Source organism: Lepus europaeus, chromosome 3 (genome assembly GCF_033115175.1).
Source record: "Lepus europaeus isolate LE1 chromosome 3, mLepTim1.pri, whole genome shotgun sequence".
NCBI classification, from domain to species: Eukaryota; Metazoa; Chordata; class Mammalia; order Lagomorpha; family Leporidae; genus Lepus; species Lepus europaeus.
The window spans coordinates 135,377,249-135,399,036 of NC_084829.1; the positions used below are offsets into that span (position 1 = coordinate 135,377,249).

At 36.2% G+C, this 21,788-nt stretch overlaps 1 protein-coding gene across 2 annotated transcripts in view; it reads right to left on the reverse strand.

Annotated features, from left to right (window-relative positions):
- Positions 1 to 21,788, reverse strand: part of HBS1L (HBS1 like translational GTPase) — a 90,977-nt gene that overhangs the window by 62,627 nt on the left and 6,562 nt on the right. Inside the window, exons 3-5 of one of the 2 annotated variants that reach the window (XM_062186800.1) lie at positions 17,463 to 17,591; positions 14,711 to 14,905; positions 9,510 to 13,352 (exon numbers count right to left, since the gene is read on the reverse strand). In XM_062186800.1, coding sequence (XP_062042784.1) covers positions 11,878 to 13,352; positions 14,711 to 14,905; positions 17,463 to 17,591 — 1,799 coding nt within the window. In that variant the 3' untranslated portion in view covers positions 9,510 to 11,877. Of the gene's footprint in view, positions 1 to 9,509; positions 13,353 to 14,710; positions 14,906 to 17,462; positions 17,592 to 21,788 lie in introns of those variants that run through there. The other variant, XM_062186798.1, reaches the window with a different exon arrangement.

Here is a 21,788-nt window from a genome sequence, read left to right on the forward strand (position 1 = left end):
TCTCATCCCAAAACTGTACAAAAATACTGCAAAATTCCCCTAATGAGAAATACAGTACATTCCTTTCTAGACTGCTTAGCAGCATCAGGTTGATGTGGATAGTGGAATAACTATACTCAACCCTCAAGTCCTTTAGTACAAAGTTCATCGAATCCTATTCCCAGAAAGAGATTATTTGTAAATTTCTCATATATATCTAGCTTTAGGCTTGAAAACTGCCATTAGGAAAAAAAGCATCCAGTTTTAAAAAGGCAAAACAAAGTTTTTTCTATTCCAATTCTCCTTAAGTGAAAAGTGGCACAAATTATGAAGAGCATCTGCCAAACAGAAACGTGGATGGAACTGGCAGGGCACCAAGATCCCTACAACTGCAGATAGTGCCAGGAAGGCACCATTCTCCACCAGTGAAGGCCTATCTCTGAAGACTCAAGGAAACAGCCACCATGAAAATAGCAAGATCCAGAGAAATGTGAAGGCTGAGGAGCAATCTCAGGACCTACTCACATAAAGGACAAGGAAATTAAAAATCTTGGGAAGTGGCAGGCATTTGGCCTTGCAATTGAGATACTCAAAGTCCATATTCGAGTCTGGGGTCAAATCCCTTTCTGCTTCTAATTACAGTTTTCTGCTGACGTACACCCTGGGAGGCAATAGGTGCTGGCTCCAGTGCTTGGGTTGCTGTCACTCACAGGAGAGACCAGGATTGAGTTCCTGGCTTGTAGCTTCAGCCTGGCCCAGGATCCAGTATTTGGGCAGGAAAACAGCTGATAGGAGGTCTGTCTCTCTCTCTGTACTGGTCTGTCTCTCCCCACCATATCCCCACGTGTGTGTGTGTGTGTGTGTGTCTTTCTCTGCCTTTCAAATAAATAAATAAATAACAATAGTAATAATAATCCTTCAGTAGAGAATTTAACTTGTTAGTTTTTAGGTCGTATTTTGCCTCAAAAAGGAAAAAACAAGCGGAATGCAAACAAACTCCTTTAGTATGACCTAAGGGAACCGCATACAACAAGTTCAAGAGTCTTAGATACCCAAGCTCAATCTCCATACCCTGCACATTATTCTTCGTACAATGCTATCAGGGAGAAAACTGGCCCTTTTTAAAGCCTGAGAAATATTTAAACAGGACAAGACATAGAAGCTTATAGAAATATACCCAATAATAAATTATGAAAATAATTTAAAAACAGATGAAGGGGCCAGTGTTACGGTGCAGTGGGTTAAGCTGTTGCCTGCAAGACATCAATTCCAGTCCTGACTGCTCCACTTCCAATCCAGCTCCCTGTTATTGCTCCTGAGAAAGCAGCAGAAGACAGCTCATGTGCTTGGGCCCTGCACCCACGTGGGAGACCCAGATGGAGTTCCAGGCTGGTGCCTTTGGTCTATTCCAGCCCCAGTCGTTGCAGCCATTTGGGGAGTGAACCAGCGGACAGAAGATCTTTCTGTCTCTCTCTCTCTCTCTTTGTAACTCTGCCATTCAAATAAATCTTAAAAAATAAAATAAAAGCAGATGAAAAATATACAACATATGAAAGAGAAAGTATAAAATCAAATAGAGCAAAGACACCAATTCTCAAAAAGGGAAGAATTTGAAAGAAAAACAGAAGATAAAAGAAAAGATGATTAAAAACAACAGGAGAAAAGGTTAAAAAGTAAACCAATAGAGTTTAAAAGAGAAAAACTGAGGGAGCGCAGGGAAACTACTACAGAAATAAAAACAAATTAGAGGCAGCAGAATGGGACTACTTAGCAAGGTGCACGAATAGAAAAGACAGAGCAACATCTGTAAAACCCTTCAGGAAAGAAAGAGGGACTCAAAGCTATGCAAACATAGACCAGAAAACCACTTTCAAATATTAATAACTCAGGAAGTATTTTATACATGCATACTTTGGGTAGATAGAGAGGAATTGAACCAGATGATAAGTCAAGTCAATCAGTGGTCTAATCATAAGAACTCAATTTCAAAATAACTGTGCTTTACAACTAAGGATATTTTAAGGATAGAATAAAATAAAAATGCCATAAATCTTGACAGTATGCAGGTAATATGAACAAGTATCTCAGGAGATAAAGGGGGAGGACAAAGTATAACTTTGAAGAGTGCAATCTTTGTGGAAAGTCAAGAAATTCTTTTGCTTTGTTTTAAAATAAATACTGAAGACCCCCTATTCCCCACCACCCTACAAAATTTTTGTATGTGGAATGTTCAACAGTCTATCCATTTTAGTAGGTTACAAAACCAGCAAAAATTCCTATTGTCTAATGATGAATGTTTGAGAATAGTTTTGTTTTTAAGTAGCTAAGCACCTACTAGAGAAATTTGCAGCTAAAGGCTGCAAATAAATTTCAACTTCTGCACAGAAAATTAATGTAACAGCCTCTGCTTAACAGAAATCAAAGCAGAAAAGGACAAATAGCAGCATTAGGTTCACAGGCACACAAAAGAACTAGCACTACATTGCTAACACAAATTCCAACATTCTATATATAGCTAAGTTTTAATTGATAAACTAATTCATGGAGCAATGAATTAAAATCAATGGAATGAATATCTAATCTAGGGGTGAATCACAGAGTGAGGGGGGAGATCAACTGCATGGTAATAACTAAGAGAAAAATTCGGGGGTAGGTAAAGCAGAGGAGAAAAAACAATATCTACAAAATATGAATAGGGCAACTAACTGCAGGTGCGGAAAAATATAAAAGAACAAGACAATGTTTGATACAATGCTCAACTAATACGTAAGTCAACCTGGATGAAATGGATGATTTTCTAAGAAAAGTAAAACTTTTAAAACAGACTCTAAACTATTCAGGAAGAGGAATTCCATCATGAAATGAAACATTTCAATGCTATTTAACATTTGAGAATAAAGAAAACTTTCTATATTCCATATTCATATACACAAAATATTCGTATATTTCCATACGCCAGCCCAAGTGAAACCAAAATCCAAGAAACAGCATGCACACATTTACAACTACAAACTAATTTTAAAAAATGGAATCACCGTAAATGAAATGCTAGCAAATAAAATTTATCACATTAAATCACCCACCAAGTTCAATTGAGCACATTTCTGTATTACAAGACTAGATCAATTCTAGAAATTCTAAAAGATAATAATAATCTATCTTTAATAGTATGCAAGGTCTTTGGCATCCATACAGACAGGATGTCTTCTTCCCTGAAAAACAATCTCTTGATATCATTAACACCCAATAAAAACTACAACTGGTTTTTTTTCCCAAAACCTTTGCCAGATGTTTCCAAACCTCTTATAGGAAAAACAGACATTTGAAATAACTTACGAAAATTGTAAAAAAGACGAGAACAAAATAAGACAGCTTACTACACTTTAAACCTAATTGGAGGGGCCAGAATTGTGGCACAGCTGGTTAAGCCACCACCTGTGATGCTGGTACATCCCATATGGGCGTCGGTTCGAGTCCACTTCCAATCTTTTAGCTCCCTGCTAAAGCACCTGAAAAGCAGCCGAAGATGGCCCAAGCACTTGGGCCTCCGCACCCACATGAGGGACCCCGATGGAGTTTCGGGTTCCTGGGCTAGGCCTGGGCCAGTCCCGGGACGGTGCAGCCATTTGGGGAGTGAACCAGCAGATGGAAGATCATTCTGTCTCCTTCCTCTCCCTCTCTATGTAACCCTGCCTTTCAAATAAATAAAATCTTAAAAACAAACAAAAAAACAGGAACAAAAAGCTACAGTAATTTAAAGGTTAGAACGGATCTTTAAAACATACAGATGAACAAAGAAGAACTCAGTAAATGTCAAAAACATGTATAATTCAAAAAAAGGTATTTTGATAAATCTACCTTTCCATAAAGAAGGAAAATGTTAGTGGAGAAAGTATATTCCTACAATATCCCTTAATATCAGTAGGATCAAAGGTACAAGTGTAAGAAAATGAATCTGTCAACAGTATTAGAAGAAACGATTAATTATTTTTTAACAACTTGTAACAGAGCAGGATTTTCAAATAAAAAGCCATAGGACTAAAGAATTTCAATACATAAAAATTAAAATATATCTTCTAAAAAATTATCTAAGAAAAACTGGAAAGCAAAATAAAAATATTTTCCATGCATGTAATATTTTTTTAAAAACTAATATCCTGGGGGCCGGCGCTGTGGCGCAGCAGGTTAACGCCCTGGCCTGAAGCACCAGCATCCCATATGGGCGCCGGTTAAAGTCCTGGCTGCTCCACTTTCTATCCAGCTCTCTGCTATGGCCTGGGAAAGCAACAGAAGATGGCCCAAGTCCTTGGGCCCCTGCACCCACATGGGAGACCCGGAAGAAGCTCCTGGCTCCTGGCTTTGGATCGGCACAGCTCCAGCTGTTGCAGCCATTTAGGGAGTGAACCAGCGGGTAGAAGACCTCTCTCTCTGTCTCTACCTCTCTCTGTAACCCTGTACTGCAGATAAATAAAAATAAATCTTAAAAAAAAAAAGAACTAATATCCTTAATATGTAAATACAAGGATACTTGAGAAAGTCAGTAGAAAATAAAATAAAAGGTAAGTTTATTTTGGAGCAAAAATTTCTTGAAATTTATACAAAGATTTTTCATAACGCACTCTTCCAAGAACTTTTTGAAGACCTGCTCATTTGTATATTGGATGTATGTGTTTATAGATTCTTATATACACATATCACTAAAATTAAGAAAAAATTATTAAAATCAACCAATTCTGGAAAAAAATCTAAGTAGATTTAAATGTATGAGAAGGTAGTCAAGCCTCACTTATAAAGCAAAATGAAATGAAAAGATTATCTGTGATAATTCCAGCAGAAATACAAACTGGTGGGAAAGAAAACAGTGCCAAGTTTATTTATGAAAAGCAATTGGACAGAATCAAAAATTTTAATCCAGAAATTCAATTTTTAGAAACATAGGATGTTCATTTTCCTGTCATTAACAGTAACTACAAACATGTAAAAATGTTCACCAATGGGGGTTGTTAAAATGAATGATGGCACAATCAGAATTCTATTGTTCTGAAGAAGAATGAGATTGACCCCTACTACTAAATATTGTGAAGAAGAATGTACAAAATCACTAAGTGATACAGATACAGAAGCATTATAATATCCTCTCATTTGGGTAAAAATATATATACATGTTCCTATACATTTAACAAAGAAGTAATGTTTCTAGAATAACAGAATAAACAAATTGTTTACAGTGGCTTTCTCACGGAAATAAGATTGTGGGAGACTTTACTAAATACAGAGACTCACTTTTGACTTTAAGTCTTTTCCTACATTTAAATACTACACAGATTTTATGCTGGGGATACAGTAGTGAATACAAAAAATTCCTGCATTTACAGAACTCACATGGTGAAGCGAGGGCACATGGGGAACGGTAGAACAAAAACAAGCGCATACACAACACAGAGACAACGTCAGATGACACTGTGAAATGCTATGAAGAATAAAGCAAGGTTACAAGAGAAAGAGTCCATGTATAATGGGGGGTGAGGGGTTACGATTTCACACGGAGTGGGGTAGTAATAAGAGGAGTACAGTAAACAAAGGGGTACACATAAAGGTTCCCTTACCCCATGAATAGGATACGTAATATCTGAACTGCAATTTAAAAGGAAGAGGAAGAGAAGGAAGGTGACAATTATGGAAGAAGCAGAAACTTGGAAGGTTTTCTTGGGTGGGTTTAGGTAGCAAGGTACATGGTTGCTTTGTTTTAGCAGTAAGCTGGCCAAGCTGAATAAAAAGAAATACACCTGATAGACCAGGTAGATGTCTTAGGGAAGAACCAAGAGCCCAGTCTGGATTCAGACTGGAGTTTTTATGAACTGGAGTATGGGTCCTCTCCCTCCTCCCTTTGTGGGGTGTCTCACTGGGTGGCAGGCTTTCTGGGCATGGAATTCTTAAATTTGGGAGGTACACAGATTACAGAGGCCTAGAGAAGAATAGGATTTAGCCAGGAAAACTGAAAATTTCTGGCTCTAGCCTAGACAACACTTTAGGAGAAAATAAAATGAAAAATCACTAAACATTAGTTTCAGTAATTCTGTCAAAACGTAATGCCTTTAAGAGAAAAAGTAGGGGTCGGTGCTGTGGCACAGCGGGTTAACACCCTGGCCTGAAGCACCGGCATCCCAAATGGGCACCGGTTCGAGTCCCAGCTGTTCCACTTCCAATCCGGCTCTCTGCTGTGGCCTGGGAAAACAGTAGAGGATGGCCTGAGTCCTGGGGCCCCTGCACCCACATGGGAGACCCGGAGGAGGCTCCTGGCTCCTGGCTTTGGATCCGCGCAGCTCCAGCAGTTGCAGCCAATTGGGGAGTGGGCCATCGGATGGAGGACTCCCCTCTCTCTCTGCCTCTCCTCTCTCTGTGTAACTCTTTCAAGTAAATAAGTAAATCTTTAAAAAAGAAAGAGAGAGAAAAAGTAGCTAAAAAGATGGAGAATAGGAGCAGGGGCTGTAGCATAGCAGGCTTAGTCTCCTCCTGTGGCACTGGCATCCCATATGGACGCCGGCTGCTCCTCTTCCGATCCAGCTCTCTGCTATGGCCTGGGAAAGCAATAAATATGGCCCAAGTGCTTGGGCCGCTGCACCCCTGTGGGAGTCCACAGAAGAAGCTCCCAGCTCCAGGCTTCAGATGGCCCAGCTCCAGGCGTTGACGCCATTTGAGGAATGAACCAGCAGATGGAAGACCTTTCTCTCTGTCTCTCCCTCTCTTTGTCTGTAACTCTACCTCTCAAATAAATAAACAAAATCTAAAAAAAAAAAAAAAAAAAAAAAAAAGGACCAAAATGTACAATGATCTTCTTTATTAGTGTATTCCACATTTGTGAATTCACCTACTTGCTAAACTTATTTTAATACTGAAATCACCACTCACCTCAGATTTGCAGTCATTCAGACATGTGCAAAGCAGTTAAAGTTTTGAATCACCCAGCCTGCAAGTTCCCAGGTGAAGTTAAACAACACTCTGCCTTCTTGTCTCATCTCTGAATACTGAATACAAGCATCTACAGGTGTCCTTTTCATGATTTATTTGGTGTCCTGTTTTATCTATTTTTCATGTTTTTCAATGTTAACTCTGTTTAAAATGACCTGAAAACGTAGTGCCAAAGTGATGTCCAATGTTCCTAAGCACAAGAAGGCTGTGACATACTTTACCAGAAAAAGATATGTGTTAGAAGGAATTAGAGTACAAATGTTAATGAATTGATGTCTAAACTATACCTACAGATTGTGCATTGCTTATCTGAAATTCTTCAGACTGGAAATGTTTCACACTTGTTTTTTGGATCTTGGGATATTTGCCTAGATTTTACCATCAACACTAAAAAATTTTCAGATTTTTGAGAATTTAAGATTTCAAAATTGCAGATTAGCCTGAATTAAATAATTAAAATATTTTTAAATATAGGCACATATAAAACAAGGTTATGTACTGATTGGCTAATGAAAATATTAAGACCGCAGGCTCTTAGGAATCTACCTCTCCATTTCTTGAAGAAGCAAAGGTTCAGTATTGGCTAGCTCAGTGTTCTCAGTGACTGTATATAACTACACCAAATAACAAGTGACTACACTTTTATTTGCATGAACATGTGTGTGTACGCACACACATTTACTAACACAAGGTAGAAATAACAGAAAATAACAGAAAAAACAGAAAAGGCAATCAACTCTAAGTAGTAGGTGAGGGAGAGACAAATCATGGATGATGCTAGGTTTCAAGTGTTGGCAAGTGGAGGATGGTGAAACCAACAACATAGGAAACAGAGGAGGAGCTGCAGCTCAGATGAGGAAGACACAGATGTGAGCTTTGGAGAAGGTAATGTCGTACATACAACTCTGTAATAAACAAGAGTATGCTCACGTGATTATATGTCTGTATACTCCCTTTGTAAGTAAGAATCATATTTTTGTTCATCTTGGTGTATCTCCTGGATCTAAAATTCCCTCTTTTAAATTGTGCATTATAAATCAGGCAAGTCAATGTCAGAAATGCGTACTTTTATCAATTTTTTCAACTGCACCTGTCATCTCTGTAATTACATTACCAATATTTACCATAACCTACACTTTAATAGTGTTTCCACGTAATTTCTAGAAAGTAAAAGTACATACATTCTTACTCTGTGGAAAGAAAGAATTCTAAATGACACGTATCATTTAAGAAATTCTTCATAACCAAGTAGTTGTTTTTTAATTTGTTTATAGAAACATTTAAAGCAGTACTGTCAACATAAATTATTAAAATATCACTCTCTGAAATATCAAGTTTATATAGAAAATCCTAGAGAACAAATTTATGTTTTTACACTGGTTTAAGAAAGCCTCAGAATTATAATTTCTTTCAATGTATCTTTTACAAAAATTCATGTATACATTCAAAATATGACCAACCTTTTATAATCTAAAAATTAAAATTATACAACTGTATAAACTGAGCTTTATGTAATTACATGCCTACAGGGTAAGAGAAAAGTAGTACAGAAATTCATATTTATTCTTCCCTGTCTAGTCAACACTTTTTGTTTACAAATGTTCTACTGCTTATATAAGTAATAGAAAACTATTTATGAGATACTATATAGGTGATTTTATAACACAAAACAGAAAACTTGCTGATACACAGTTCTTTCTCAACATATAATGTATACTTGTTTCTTTCCAATGGCTCACATATATATTTAGGGTCAATTTAAAAGGTAAGAAAAAAAAATGATTTCTTATATGATTACTTAGGTAGATTTATTTCATGTGCTTCCTTCTTCATGAAAAGTATCTTACTAGTTCTTTCTTCACATAACAATTTGTGGCATGACATTCCACTAAGTACTAAACATTAAAAATAAAACACCGAAAATGTTATTACTACTGGTATGAAAAGAAAGAGGATTAAAAAATTCAAGAAAGGAAAATTCAAAACTAAAGAGAGGAAAAAGGTGAGATACTAGTTTCTTAAGTAGGAAAAGTAGGAAAGAGTAAAGAAAAAAAGGAAAGAAATGTTAAAGAAAATGTTCTATTCAGAAATGAAACCCAGAATCTTGACAATTAATCATAAAGCAAACTAAACACTTTAGAATGCAACAGGAAAGAATAGTTATGGACAACATGAGACTTTTTTTAAAAAAAAATCGAGGAGCAAAAAATGAGTTTTTGAATCTTCTGTGATTTATAGGATTCAGAATCTAAGTAAGGTATTATTTTACTCTTAAAGTAAAATACTAATGCACTTGATCATAACACAAATGATACCTAAACTACAACAGTAGTCAGTCAATAAATAGCAGCTGGAACAGAATATGTACTTAGTGCAAACATTCACTGTCACAAAGAATACAGCCATTAACAAACAAGGCACTTGTCTTTTCATGAAAGGCCAAGGACCAATGCTGGCAGAAGAAGGGGTCTTCTTGGTTTTACCCTCTGAATCTCAACATTTCCTTAGTCAACAGGGCAAATGTTTTGTCATGTACAAGCATGACAGGCCAGAAGGAAAATAGGGACACTGGAAACTTATTTAAAATTTTTTAAAAATTTTTATTATTTATTTGAAAAACAGAGGAGAAGAGACGGACAGAGATATCTCTCCCCCCTGCTAGTTCACACCACAAATGCTCTTATCTACCAGAACTGAGCTGTCTCAGGGAGCTGGGAATTTACACAGGTCTCCCACATGAGTAGCAAGAACTATCTGAACCATCTCCCAGAATGCACCTTAACAGAAAGCTAAGTGGAAGCAGAGCCAAGACTTCAACCTAGGCATTCCAAGATGGGATGCAGAGGTCCCAAGCAGAATCTTAACCACCACACCAAACACTTGCTCCTATCTAAAATACTGTTGCTTTCCCTTACCACCCTGTAATATAGAATTTTTTCCCCACAGAAAGACATCTCATAAATGGTACTTACAATCATAATCAGCCATTAAAGGGAGACCCAGCTCACTCTACCAGGTCGGCTACATGGCTTAAAAAATACTATGTTTCCACTTGAAAATGAGTTTGTTACACAAGAAGGTAAAATAATACCACTATTCAACTTCAATATGGGTTAAATAAGTATTGTGGATTCATGTGCAAAGTGGACCACTTATGTGGCACTTAATCCACCAGGAATTATTGTCAGTTACAAACTCTTAGAATACAATCCACTTCTAAATTAGAGACTGCACATACATAAATCTAGTTGATGAGTCATATACTAATAGCTCCAAATTACCAAAATGTCTGATCAAGGTTCAAGACTAGAAAAACAAACTCAGCAGTTGGGGCAATTCAAATTTTAAAATCGATCATAAAATACAGCTTGTTATTTTTATGGTCTCTTTAACATCAGTATTATGTGCTTGGAAATAGCAATTAAAAACAAAATCTGAAGACATCACAAGAAATCAAGAAGTGTTTGGTCAAGAATAATGAAGATATACTATGCCACCTTAACTTTTCCCATCAGAATACTAAATATAAAAACATCACACAGAACTAAAATTACTGGAATATCATTCTGAAAAATAAGCAAAACAAGAAGGAATACAAAAAAACTGATGAAACATATAGTGAAATGACTGCCAGAGAAAAATATTTCTTCACTGGGAAAAGGCTATTTTACTTTCACTACAATATTACTATTTTTGGCAAGAAATATTAACTGTATGCATTATTTTATGCAAAAGGTCATAATTCTTAACTGGCAACTTTCTTTGGTATTCCTAATTTCTAGAAATTATTAATCAAATTGATCCTATGTTATTAGTATTAGTATTATCCTTAGTATTAGTAATTTCATTAAACTGACTACCTTCTCTAAGGCAGTGGTTCTCAAGCTTAATTACACATCAGCATTACCTGGTGATCATTTTGAACACATACACTCCCAGGTGACATCTCACAGGGACTGCCTAGAGTAACGCCACAGCACCTGTGTTTTAAAAACATTCACCTCCTGCCACCCTCAGTGATTTCTGAATGCTAGTTGAGAACCAGTGCTCTAGGTCTAAGAAATGAATGAGACTCTTATTCTGACCAGATGAGCCCTTATTTGATTGGCTGTTGCTGAAACTTTACCATTACAAGGCACAAAACTTTCAGTAGCAAACAGGAGAACTTCACTTTTCATTACTTAATGTAAAAAAGAAGCTTAAAGAGATTTGGTAAAATTATCTTTCAAACAACATGCAACCATACTGGAAAACACTTTCTATATCTTTATTTTAAAGTGTACATTTAGGATAAACAGTGCTGAAAATGTATAAAAATAATTTCTGAATTAATCCAACTTCAATATTTACATGGTCCCTTAAAAGATTTTCATTTTATTATCATCAAAATGTATTTCAACAACTTCCATGGTATTCTTAAAAGTCAGGAATCTAAAGATTTTCTACTAGAAAAATTTTAGTATTCACCTACAGAAAAATAATGAAACTAGGAATGATATCAATAATATTTAAAATATGTTATCTCAGCTATGTTATGCCACACAGAAGAATAATCCTTACACTAAACTAGAATAATCTCGTGTTGGCATTTTTTTTAAGAATAAAGCACAAAAATATTTTATAAAAGAAAGTATCTCATTGTAAAACTTATAAAGCTGAATGTCAAATATATCTGAGGTCTGATTTCACAATATCAAGTTTTCATATGCCCTTTGTAAACATACACTCATTATAGGCTATCAACTTGGAGCCAGTTATCACTAAAAGAGAGTAAAAAACAAAAATTTCAGTGCAAAAACATATTATCTACTGACAGACAATTTTAATATAAAATTCACAACCTGAATCCCATATTATGAAGTGATCCTATAAAGACTAAATTAATTTTAAATAAAAAGCTCTACAACAGTAATCAAGTTTTCCTTGTTACTATTCTCTAGTAAATGCTTTCTTTTGATTAGCTTTTACAATGTCATCAGGAGAAGCTGATTTGAAGTCAAATGGTGTTATTGCTACAAGAGGACTCATTTCTTTGTCCTTTACGTCTTGGACTTGTCTACTATAAAGAAAAGTCTTATAGAGGTCAAGGGTGCGTTGCTTGCGGCCTTTCAGTGGGTAACGAAGACACAGTGTTGAAGCAAAAGCTGAAGGTCTAGCAGCAAGGGCCTTGGTCCAAGAGAGAGAAAAGGGTATTTTTCTAGTCAGAGAGCCTTTTTTGTTTTTCTTATTATCTTTAACAGAACTGGAAGTTTTTCCTAACTTTGAACTTAGAACTTTAGCTCCTGCTGTTGGAGCAACCAATTCATCTACTATAGGCTTTGGAACAACATCTGATGTTTTTATGAGGACACTAAGATCAATATTTGAATCTATCCCAGGAGACTTCATTTCAGATGAATTGAGCTCCAAAGAATCTTTCTTAATTTGAGAGTTGTCTACAGCAATTGTTTCTGCAATCAAATCAGAAAGTGACAAATTCTCGAGGTCTCTTGTGGGAGAAGATTTATGAAATGCCAAAGATGAGAGAGATCCTGTTAATTCTGATATTCCAGTTGAAGACTGACAGCGATTTGCCAGCTGTGACAGGGGAAAGGATCCCAAACTTAGATCTGTGAAACTGGAAGATGACTGCTGGTTACAGAGATCAGATAAAGTAAAACAGTGACTTGGATTGTTTCCTTTGTTCTCCTGAAACAGTTCAGCTAGGGATGGACTTTCTCGCTGGGGCAACTGTGAATTGTCCTCTTTTAAGATGTGATTCTTGTCACCTGGCCCAACTAAAGAAACACTTGCAACTTCAGTCTCTTTACTAGCATTTAAATTATCAAGAGTCATATTTTCCAATGAGCTAGTTAAGTGCAAATGATTATTTAAACTTACTAAATTGCTTTGTACTGGAATGTTTTGCAAATCAGGTAGTAAGTTATTTTGAATGAATACAGAATTATCAGGTGGTGTACTCTTTATCATTAAGGACTGTAAGTCTGGTACTCCTTTGAATGCAGAATCATCTTTGGAAACACATTCGGATACATGATGTCTCAACAAATCAGTATCTGGATTTTTTGAAAGCAGATTTTCCAAACTATCTGTGGATGATAATCTGACTGATGGCGGACTTTTATAAGAATCTGTTGGTATATCATGAATTAGGTCAGCTACTGAAAGCTCTTTTGTTAACTTACATGATTCTAGTTTCTTTTCACTTTGAGGCCTGTCAAGTTTCTTTTTTCTATGGGGTAAATAGTGACTTGGTACAACTGAAGGTTTATGATATAATCCGTGTTTGGCTACAGAACTAGGAAAATCAAAGGGTTTGCTACTGCAATTCAAATGGTTTCCTGATTGAGAGTAAGAATTTTGACCATTATCAGCTGAAACTTCAGAGGAAGAAAATAAGACTCCTTACCTTACAAGAGCCATTAATTTCCAGATGAACAGGTTGACATACGCAGAAGACAGCCACAGCAACCAAAAGGAAACATGAAATGAGGCATTTAATTACTAAATGCTTTCTTCTGATTATGACATAATAAAGTGATACTTGATCATTAAGTGAACACTCTAAAAAACATTAATAAAGGAATATTACATACCATCAACCAATCTAAAGTGACCTTCCAATTGTTCACTGACATATACAAATGTAAGTACCAAGTCAATCAATGTCAATGCATTCCTGCCACCCATGTAGGAGACCCAGATGAAGGTCCTGGCTTCTGGCTTCGGCCTGGCCTAGCCCTAGCTGTTGTGGACATTAGAGAGTAAAACAGCAGATCCTCTCTGTCTCTCCCTTCCTGTCACCCTGCCCTTCAAATTAATAAATTTTTTTTTTCAAAAAATTCTGATTTTAAATGAATCTAACAATGTGAAGTTTTACCAGAATTACATTAGAGTCAAGGCTGTCTCAGATTCAAAATTCTGAAAAAATTAGGTTTAATTTCTTCTGAATTTTAATGCATTAAATATAAACTAGCAAACAAATAACACTCTGTAACATCTACTGTGATCGAATACACTGTTAATACAGATGACATATAACAAACATTCCCATAATGGTCAATTGAAACTACATATCCTTGCCCCACCCTGCACTTTAAAAAACACTGTTAATTCATGGTAACAGATTGTTTGCAACTTTTGTTACAGCAAACATCCAGCCTTCAGGTATAAGAAACACCAACTGAGTAAGGACTAATACAGAATCAATCACTCAATAGTCTCCTCCTTTCTTCCACTAGCTTTCAAATTCAACCCCAAATGCTACAAATTTAAAATTAAAAATTTGGCTATGAAATGCAGGACTACTAAGTTATGATCTTTATGATATTTAATAGTATTTATATAAAATTATCTTTATTTATGATATAAGCACACAGAGATTTTTAACATTAACTGTTTACTAATTTCCATCTCCTATCTCATTACAGTTAAAAACAACATAAATTTTGAACCAACATGAGAAAAAAATGTCTTGTTTTATCTGATTTTATTTCTCCTAAGTTCTGGTAGTTATGAAAACAAGTAGTAAAATAACCAAAGAAAACAGGCTTCAATAGAGGGAAAGAAACACAATACTCAGCTTTAAAAATTTACAAACTAGAAAATCTAATGATAACCTCAAGAGTTAACTGTAATATGCATGATTTTCTGAAGAGCTCAAGAAATTTAAATTTTTTCCTTAACAGCTCAAGCAAATTAAAACCTCTTTTCAAAGTATTAACTATGTAAAACAATTAACAGAGAAGAAGTAAAGGCATACCTTTTGCTGTCTTTCCCGTAGTTACTACTCTCTCACTCTTGTCCTTCAAACTCGGCAGGTTATCTTGTTCCAGAACCACTGCCAAAGCCTTCTGCACATCAAACTTGTTCTTCAGAATTGCTTCTATGAGTATTTCATCCGGCACAGCATCTCCAAGTACCTCTCTCATGTGATCAAGGCATGAATAAAGACGAGCTAAAATAGACGACAATGATCAAAAAACCAACAATGATAAAACCTAGAAACAATGATCAAAACTAAATGGTGCCATGAAGTAATTTTCCATGTTCAATTCACACAAAAGGATCTGAAACCATACTAAGATCTTTAACTTCTTTTATTATAATGATCATATTTTTATCTATAAAACACCTATTTTCCTAAATCACAGGAATAACTTCATTTATTAAGAAATTACTATAGGGATGGGTGTTGTGCTGCAACAGGATAAGCAGTCAATTGGAATGCCTGCATCCCATATCTGAGTGCCAGTCCAAGTTCCAGAACCTCCACTTCTAATCCAGCTTCCTGCTAATGAAGCCTAAGAAGAAGCAGATGATGGCTCAAGTGCTTGAGCTCCTACCACCCACATGAGAGACCCAGACTGAATCCCAGGCTCCCGGCTTTCATCTGGCCCAGCTTTGGCTGTTGCAGTCATTTGAGCAGTGGACCAACAGATGGAAGATCTCTGTTGCTCTGCCTCTCAAGTGGAATGGAAGTAAGTAAATAAAATCACTATAATAAAAGTCTCATAATACCAACGTTCGAAAATGTACCAACTATATACACTTTACAGTAATAAGGATAAATATAACCAGCACAATACTAATGGTTGAAAAAATGTAATTTACACACAGTACTTTCTAATTTCAGGTGATGATGATGATGGTATCTGCACTGATCATTTTTCATAAATTCAGGAAGGGAGAAATAAGGGTGGGACTAATTCTAACTTATTAGTGAACCAAAGAATCACTAAGTATATTTCTTACATTTCTTATGTTATTACCTTAAATTTTCTTTTAAGCTAACTTCAATTTTTTCAAGTCAACTAAAAGCATTCTTAGGGCCAGCACTGTGGTGTAGCAGGTAAAGCCACTGCCTATGGTGCCGGCAAACCACGTGGGTGATGGTTTGCGTCCCAGCTGCTTCACTTCTGATCCAACTACCAGCTAATGTGCCTGGGAAAGCAGTGGAGAACAGCCAAGTGCATGGCTCCTGCAACCCCCAATGTGGGAGACCCAGATAAACGCCAAGCTCTTGCTTTCAGACTGACCTAGCTCCAGCTGTTGTGGCCATTTGGGGAGTGAACCATCAGATGAAAGATCTCTGTCTTTGTAATTCAGCCTTTCAAATAAAATTTTTAAAAAATGAGCAAAACAACTTAATAATAAGGAAATCCTTATTAAGAAGGGAGTAAGTAGGTTAAGAATAAATATTCATCTTAAAAATAAAAAATTTATGAGGCGGGCACTGTGGCGTAGCGAGTAAAGTCACCTCATGCAGTGCCAGCATGCCACATGGGTGCCAGCTCAAGTACCAGTTGCTCTTTCAATCCAGCTCCCTGCTAATGGCCTGGGAAAGCAGTGGAAGACTGCCCAAGTCCTTGGGCCCCTGCACCCACGTGGGAAGATCCAGAGGAAGCTCCTGGCTTCAAATCAGCGCAGCTCCAGTCATTGTGGCCATCTGGGGAGTGAACCAGTGGATGGAAGGCCTCTCTCTCTCTCTCTCCCTCTCCTTCTACTCTACCCCTACCTTTTCACCCATGTTAACCATAATGCTTGTTTAAAATTACAGTTCAGTTTTACTGCGAAGTTCATACAACAGTTCCTCTATGCACTTTTATCTAGATTTTCAAATGTATTTGCAGAGTTAATTCTATTTCTTCTACATCTGTTGTTTCACTACTTGCTTTCTAATTTTGTACATTTATGTTTTTTTCCACATTTTTCTTGATTTGATTAGCAGCTGATATTTTACTACTTTATTCAAAGATCAATTCAGATTCCTACATTTTTTCTATTTCAAATTATAAATTTTTAATTTAAAAATACTTACAGAACAAAGCCACGCTCCAAAGAAAAGCACAAATCACCTCAGCCCTATTCACTATCAGCAGATGCTATTCCTGTTATATCATGCCATTTTGGTTCTGCTATCAACCTATGGCTTCACTAATGTTTGACAAATGTCGTATTTTGAGAAGAAAGCAAAAATATAAATATCTTTGCTAATTCAACAGAGTTGAAAATAAACAAACTCAGAACCAATGTCATCATAATTTAAAAGCTCTATCTTGAAATTTACATGGATGTGAAAAATCAGGACACACATAAAAGTCTACTATGGTCTTAAACTTTTTTTTTGTTAGCCTTTTGGCATTTAGTATCTTTGTAAGTAAAAGAATTTCTCTAAACTAATCATTTGCTCCACATACAGCTTATGAAACAATAAATATTTTTTGATGGTCCTATAAAAAAATCACTGGAGCTTCTCTCTTATGATAAAAATGAAATGGGACAGTTAACCAAAACTTACAGTTACTAAACAATAGCCAATCAATTTTTCAACAACATAGTTAAATATACTACTGACATTATATACTTAACAAAACAATTTTTTCTTGAAGATATAATTCATATCATTACTGTCCAATTAGGAATAATTACAAATTAAAACTGAAACAGTCTGGTGGATTTGGTTATTAATCATTTTCGGTGAAGACATACAACACTCAACCTTTACACTATACCTTGATCAATTCCACTTAGCTGCTGCTTTGAAAGAGAGTTGGAAGATTGCTTCAGTTCTTCAGAATCATATTCTTCTACAGGCTCGACAATTGAAGGTTTGTCACGTCGTGAGTAAATAAACTGAGCAGCTAAAATATAAAATGATTAAAGAATGTTGTAATATAGCCATTTCTCATTAGCTTTTTATCTCATCCTTGTCTACTTTTCTGTGCTGCCTGAAATTTTCTCTTCTTTGGTACAAATATTTTACATGATATAAGAAACTTCCTATTTACATAACTAAGAAAATACTAGGCTAATTTTCACTCCCCAAGAATTACTTATTTGCCTGAGTCCAAAAGTTCACCAAAAACCTAGGTCTTAAACTCTGAACGATTTAAACTTTCAGTCCCACACTGATACTATAAACTAATGAATGACATATATTTACCTTTGACTTCAGACATCAATGTGTGTGACTCTGCAATACTGGCAGTGCCATCTCTCAAAATATAGCTGGAATATTATGTATTTTATTAAAAAGAGGAAAGACAGATTATCAAGGTATCAATATATGTGTGAGTATCACAAATGAAATACAAGCATTGATGCTTTCACCTCCACTGAACTCAATTCTGAAGACAATATTCAGTTGTGAAGGAATAAAATTAAAGAATATATTAAGGACAGAAACTGTCAACAAAAGGCAAGTTTTTATTAGGGATTTTAGCTTAGCTTAGCTAAAGCTTAGCTTTCTGTCAGATCATGTAACATGCTGCTTAGAGTTCCCACATTTGGCTTCTGTACGTTTTTCAGGAAGCCATTACTTATGAAAGGGAAATTACGTTCAAAATTGATTAAAAATGCACAAAATATGAGCCTACAGCCTATGTGTAACACCTAAACTCAGAAGGCCATGGCATAAGGGCTTTCTAGTCATAGTATAAGTCAATGACTTTACAGATTAGCAGGAAAGGCAAAGAAGAAAAATGAAATTATTTTAAGAGTCAATTGAGGCAGGTGCCGTGGCTCAACAGGCTAATCCTCCGCCTAGCGGCACCGGCACACGAGGTTCTAGTCCCGGTCGGGGTGCCGGATTCTATCCCGGTTGCCCCTCTTCCAGGCCAGCTCTCTGCTGTGGCCCGGGAGTGCAGTGGAGGATGGCCCAAGTGCTTGGGCCCTGCACCCCATGGGAGACCAGGAGAAGCACCTGGCTCCTGCCTTTGGATCAGCGCGGAGCGCCGGCCACAGCGCGCTGGCCGCAGCGGCCATTGGAGGGTGAACCAACGGTAAAGGAAGACCTTTCTCTCTGTCTCTCTTTCTCACTGTCCACTCTGCCTGTCAAAAAATAAAAAAATCTAAAAAAATTTTTTAAAAAGTCACTTGAATAAAAAAGTGCCACAGAAGCACAGATGACTAAGCAATCACTGAACACTGCGGCAGTTGTAACAAAAAAAGGTAAGGACACAAGAAAACCTAAAGGGTAGAAGATATCTTGGGAAAAGAACAGAATAAGAAAAATAATAGAGTAGTGAAGGCAATTCAACCTATTCTGCTAAACACATGTTTTCTCATACTAACTGGCAAATGGACGAGTGATGAGGGTGCTGAAGATGCTTTAGTTGATGAAATTTTCCCCCCAACATTTCAATGTTTTTTTCTCACCACATAATGGTAGCAGATATGCAATCCAATAACACCAACTAAACTGTAATATTATACTGCAATTCTAACGGTACTATAATTCTACATAGCTTCACATTCTTCCACTTGGCTCAATTTGTTCAGGTGCCTTGTTTTTTGGAGTCCTTTACTACATGGTTCCCTAGGCCTGGGTGCATTTGACCTTTGCAACATTACTCATTAGATTCAACACTTCTTCCAGGTCCTTCTATCAAGCGTTCATTTTTTTTTTTAATGTAAAGTCTTTTATTTACTGAATATTTATTAGGAAGTTACATATCTTTTCAAACATACAAGCATTTTTAAGATAATTACTGTTTTTGTTAGTACTCTATAGATAAGCAGTCAGTCCTAATCCTATCTTTTGCCATAAATTGTTATTCTTAGTATATAATTTTGAAGAACACAAAGTTTTTCAAGAATGTACATATTCACTTACATACAAATATGTGTGTGTGTATATATATATCCCTGTTTTTCAAAGTAGTAATAACACTATATTATAAAGTCAGTATGCCTAAATAGTAAGAGTCATCCCATTCATAAATTCTCCAAAAGAACACCTTTCTTCACATTTTAAAATCTCAAAATTAGAGATATGTTTTACCATCAGATACCATCTCATTATAATGTAATCTTAGAGTAACAGCCTTTTGTTTTGAAGTGGTCAGTAAAATAATGATATGCCTCACAGTCCATAGCATCAGATTTAATAAAATATAGTAGTACTAAAAATGTAAATGGGGTCATTTTGTGCCTAATGATCTACAAAATGTTTTTCCAGCTTTAATAAACTGTATTCAGTTTAGCCTGAAAATATATTTTCCTCAACTTCTTCTCAGAACTGTGAAGAAGAAAACTGAAATCTAAGACAAACCAAAATACTAAGTGAGGGAGTGGGTAGTTGGTTCAGTGGTTAAGATACCATTTGAAACACCTGTATCCCATATTGAAGTGCCTAGGTTCAAGTCCTACGTTCAAGCTCCACTTCAGATTCTATTTCCTGCTAATGCACACACTGGGAGGATCAAGTGATGGTTCAACTACTGGGATCCCTGCCATCCATATGGGAGGTTCAGATTGAGTTCCATTCTCCTATTTGGAGAATAAATCAGCAGATTTATCTCTGTCTATCTCTGTCTCTCTCTGCTTCTCAAATAAGATAAATAAATAAAGCTTTTAAATAAAAAAAAAATCAAGTGAGGCAAAAAGCAGATGCTGCCCTCAACAAGTTTCACTTGAGAAATACTGACAGACAAGAGGAAGTTCTCAAAAGATTTCTACTGTACCTCCTAGGAGCTACTTTTTGGGGCTGAAGAGTACAGTATTCCTACTACCACCAACCCAAACACCATAAATTCAACTGAGACTTAGGCCATTGTTTTGGAAGTAGAAATGGTTGGGTTTGCTAGGAAAATAGCCCCCAGGAAAGTAAAAGTGGTCCAAACTTTTGAAGTTCCAATAAAAGCCCGAAAGGCAAGAAATATAAAAACAAAGAGAATAACAATGATGAGAAAACAATAAATACAACTTTTAAATCACAAATTTTTAAATCACAAACTTTGAAGGAAATGCTTTCTAAAAAATACACATCTATTGTGACTCTAAATTTAAGGCATTTTGGGGCAGGCATTTGGTACACCTGAGAGGCCAGTATCCCATATCAGATGCCTGGGTTTGAATCCCAGCTCTGTTCCCAATTCCAGCTTCTTGATGGGAGGCAGTGATTAATGGCTCAACTGGTTGGCTCCCTGCAGCCCATGTTGGATACCTGGATTAAGTTCCTAGCTTCTGGCTTTGGCCTGGCCTACTCATGGCTGTTGTTGCCATTTGGGGAGTAAACCAGCAGACAGAAGATTTTTCTTTTCTTTCTTTCTTGCTTTCTTTCTTTCTTTTTCTTGCTTTCTCTCTCTCTCTCTCTCTCTCTCTCACTTTCCTCTCTCCCTCTCAAATACAATTTTTTAAATATAGATTTAAGGCATTTTGAAAAGCACAAAAGTTCAAAGAATTCAATATTTATTTCCTGAAACTATCTAAAATTGCTTTCTAAACATCTTAAAATAAAAATCACCTGGGAGACACTCATTAAAATAGCTTTCTAGGCTTCTTTCCCTGAAGATTCTGATTGAGTAGTGCTGAAACTAAGCAGGCAATCTGTATTTTTAAGAATTATTCACAGTTGATTTATATCATCAGGGAATGCTACAAACCCCTGGCCTACAAGCCCTTCCACTTGTAGTCCACTTTGTATTCTATCATCAGTTACCTGCCTAAAAGGTACTAAATAACCTCCAATAGACTGACAGTACAAACCAAATTAAACACTGTTAAACACCCTGGCTCTTATATCTCTCCCTAGCCCTCTGTCCTGTTGCAACTAGCATGAATTGAGGTCAAGAAAACAAGCCTCGCTTAAAAGCCGTTGGTTGACAAGTGTTGGACTCTCTGCCTGGGACATCATTCTTACTCACAAATTTACCAGCACCATCCCAAATCCTTTTAGAAACTTTCCCAGATGCCTTAGTTTCTTATCTACCCAACTGTTATGGCAAGCTATTTGAATGGCATTTTAGACAAGCTGCCTTATGTCAAAGAAATTAACAAATTTCTTATACATAAATTGATGTTTAACAAAGGTTTTAGATTGGAATGGACCAAGTAAG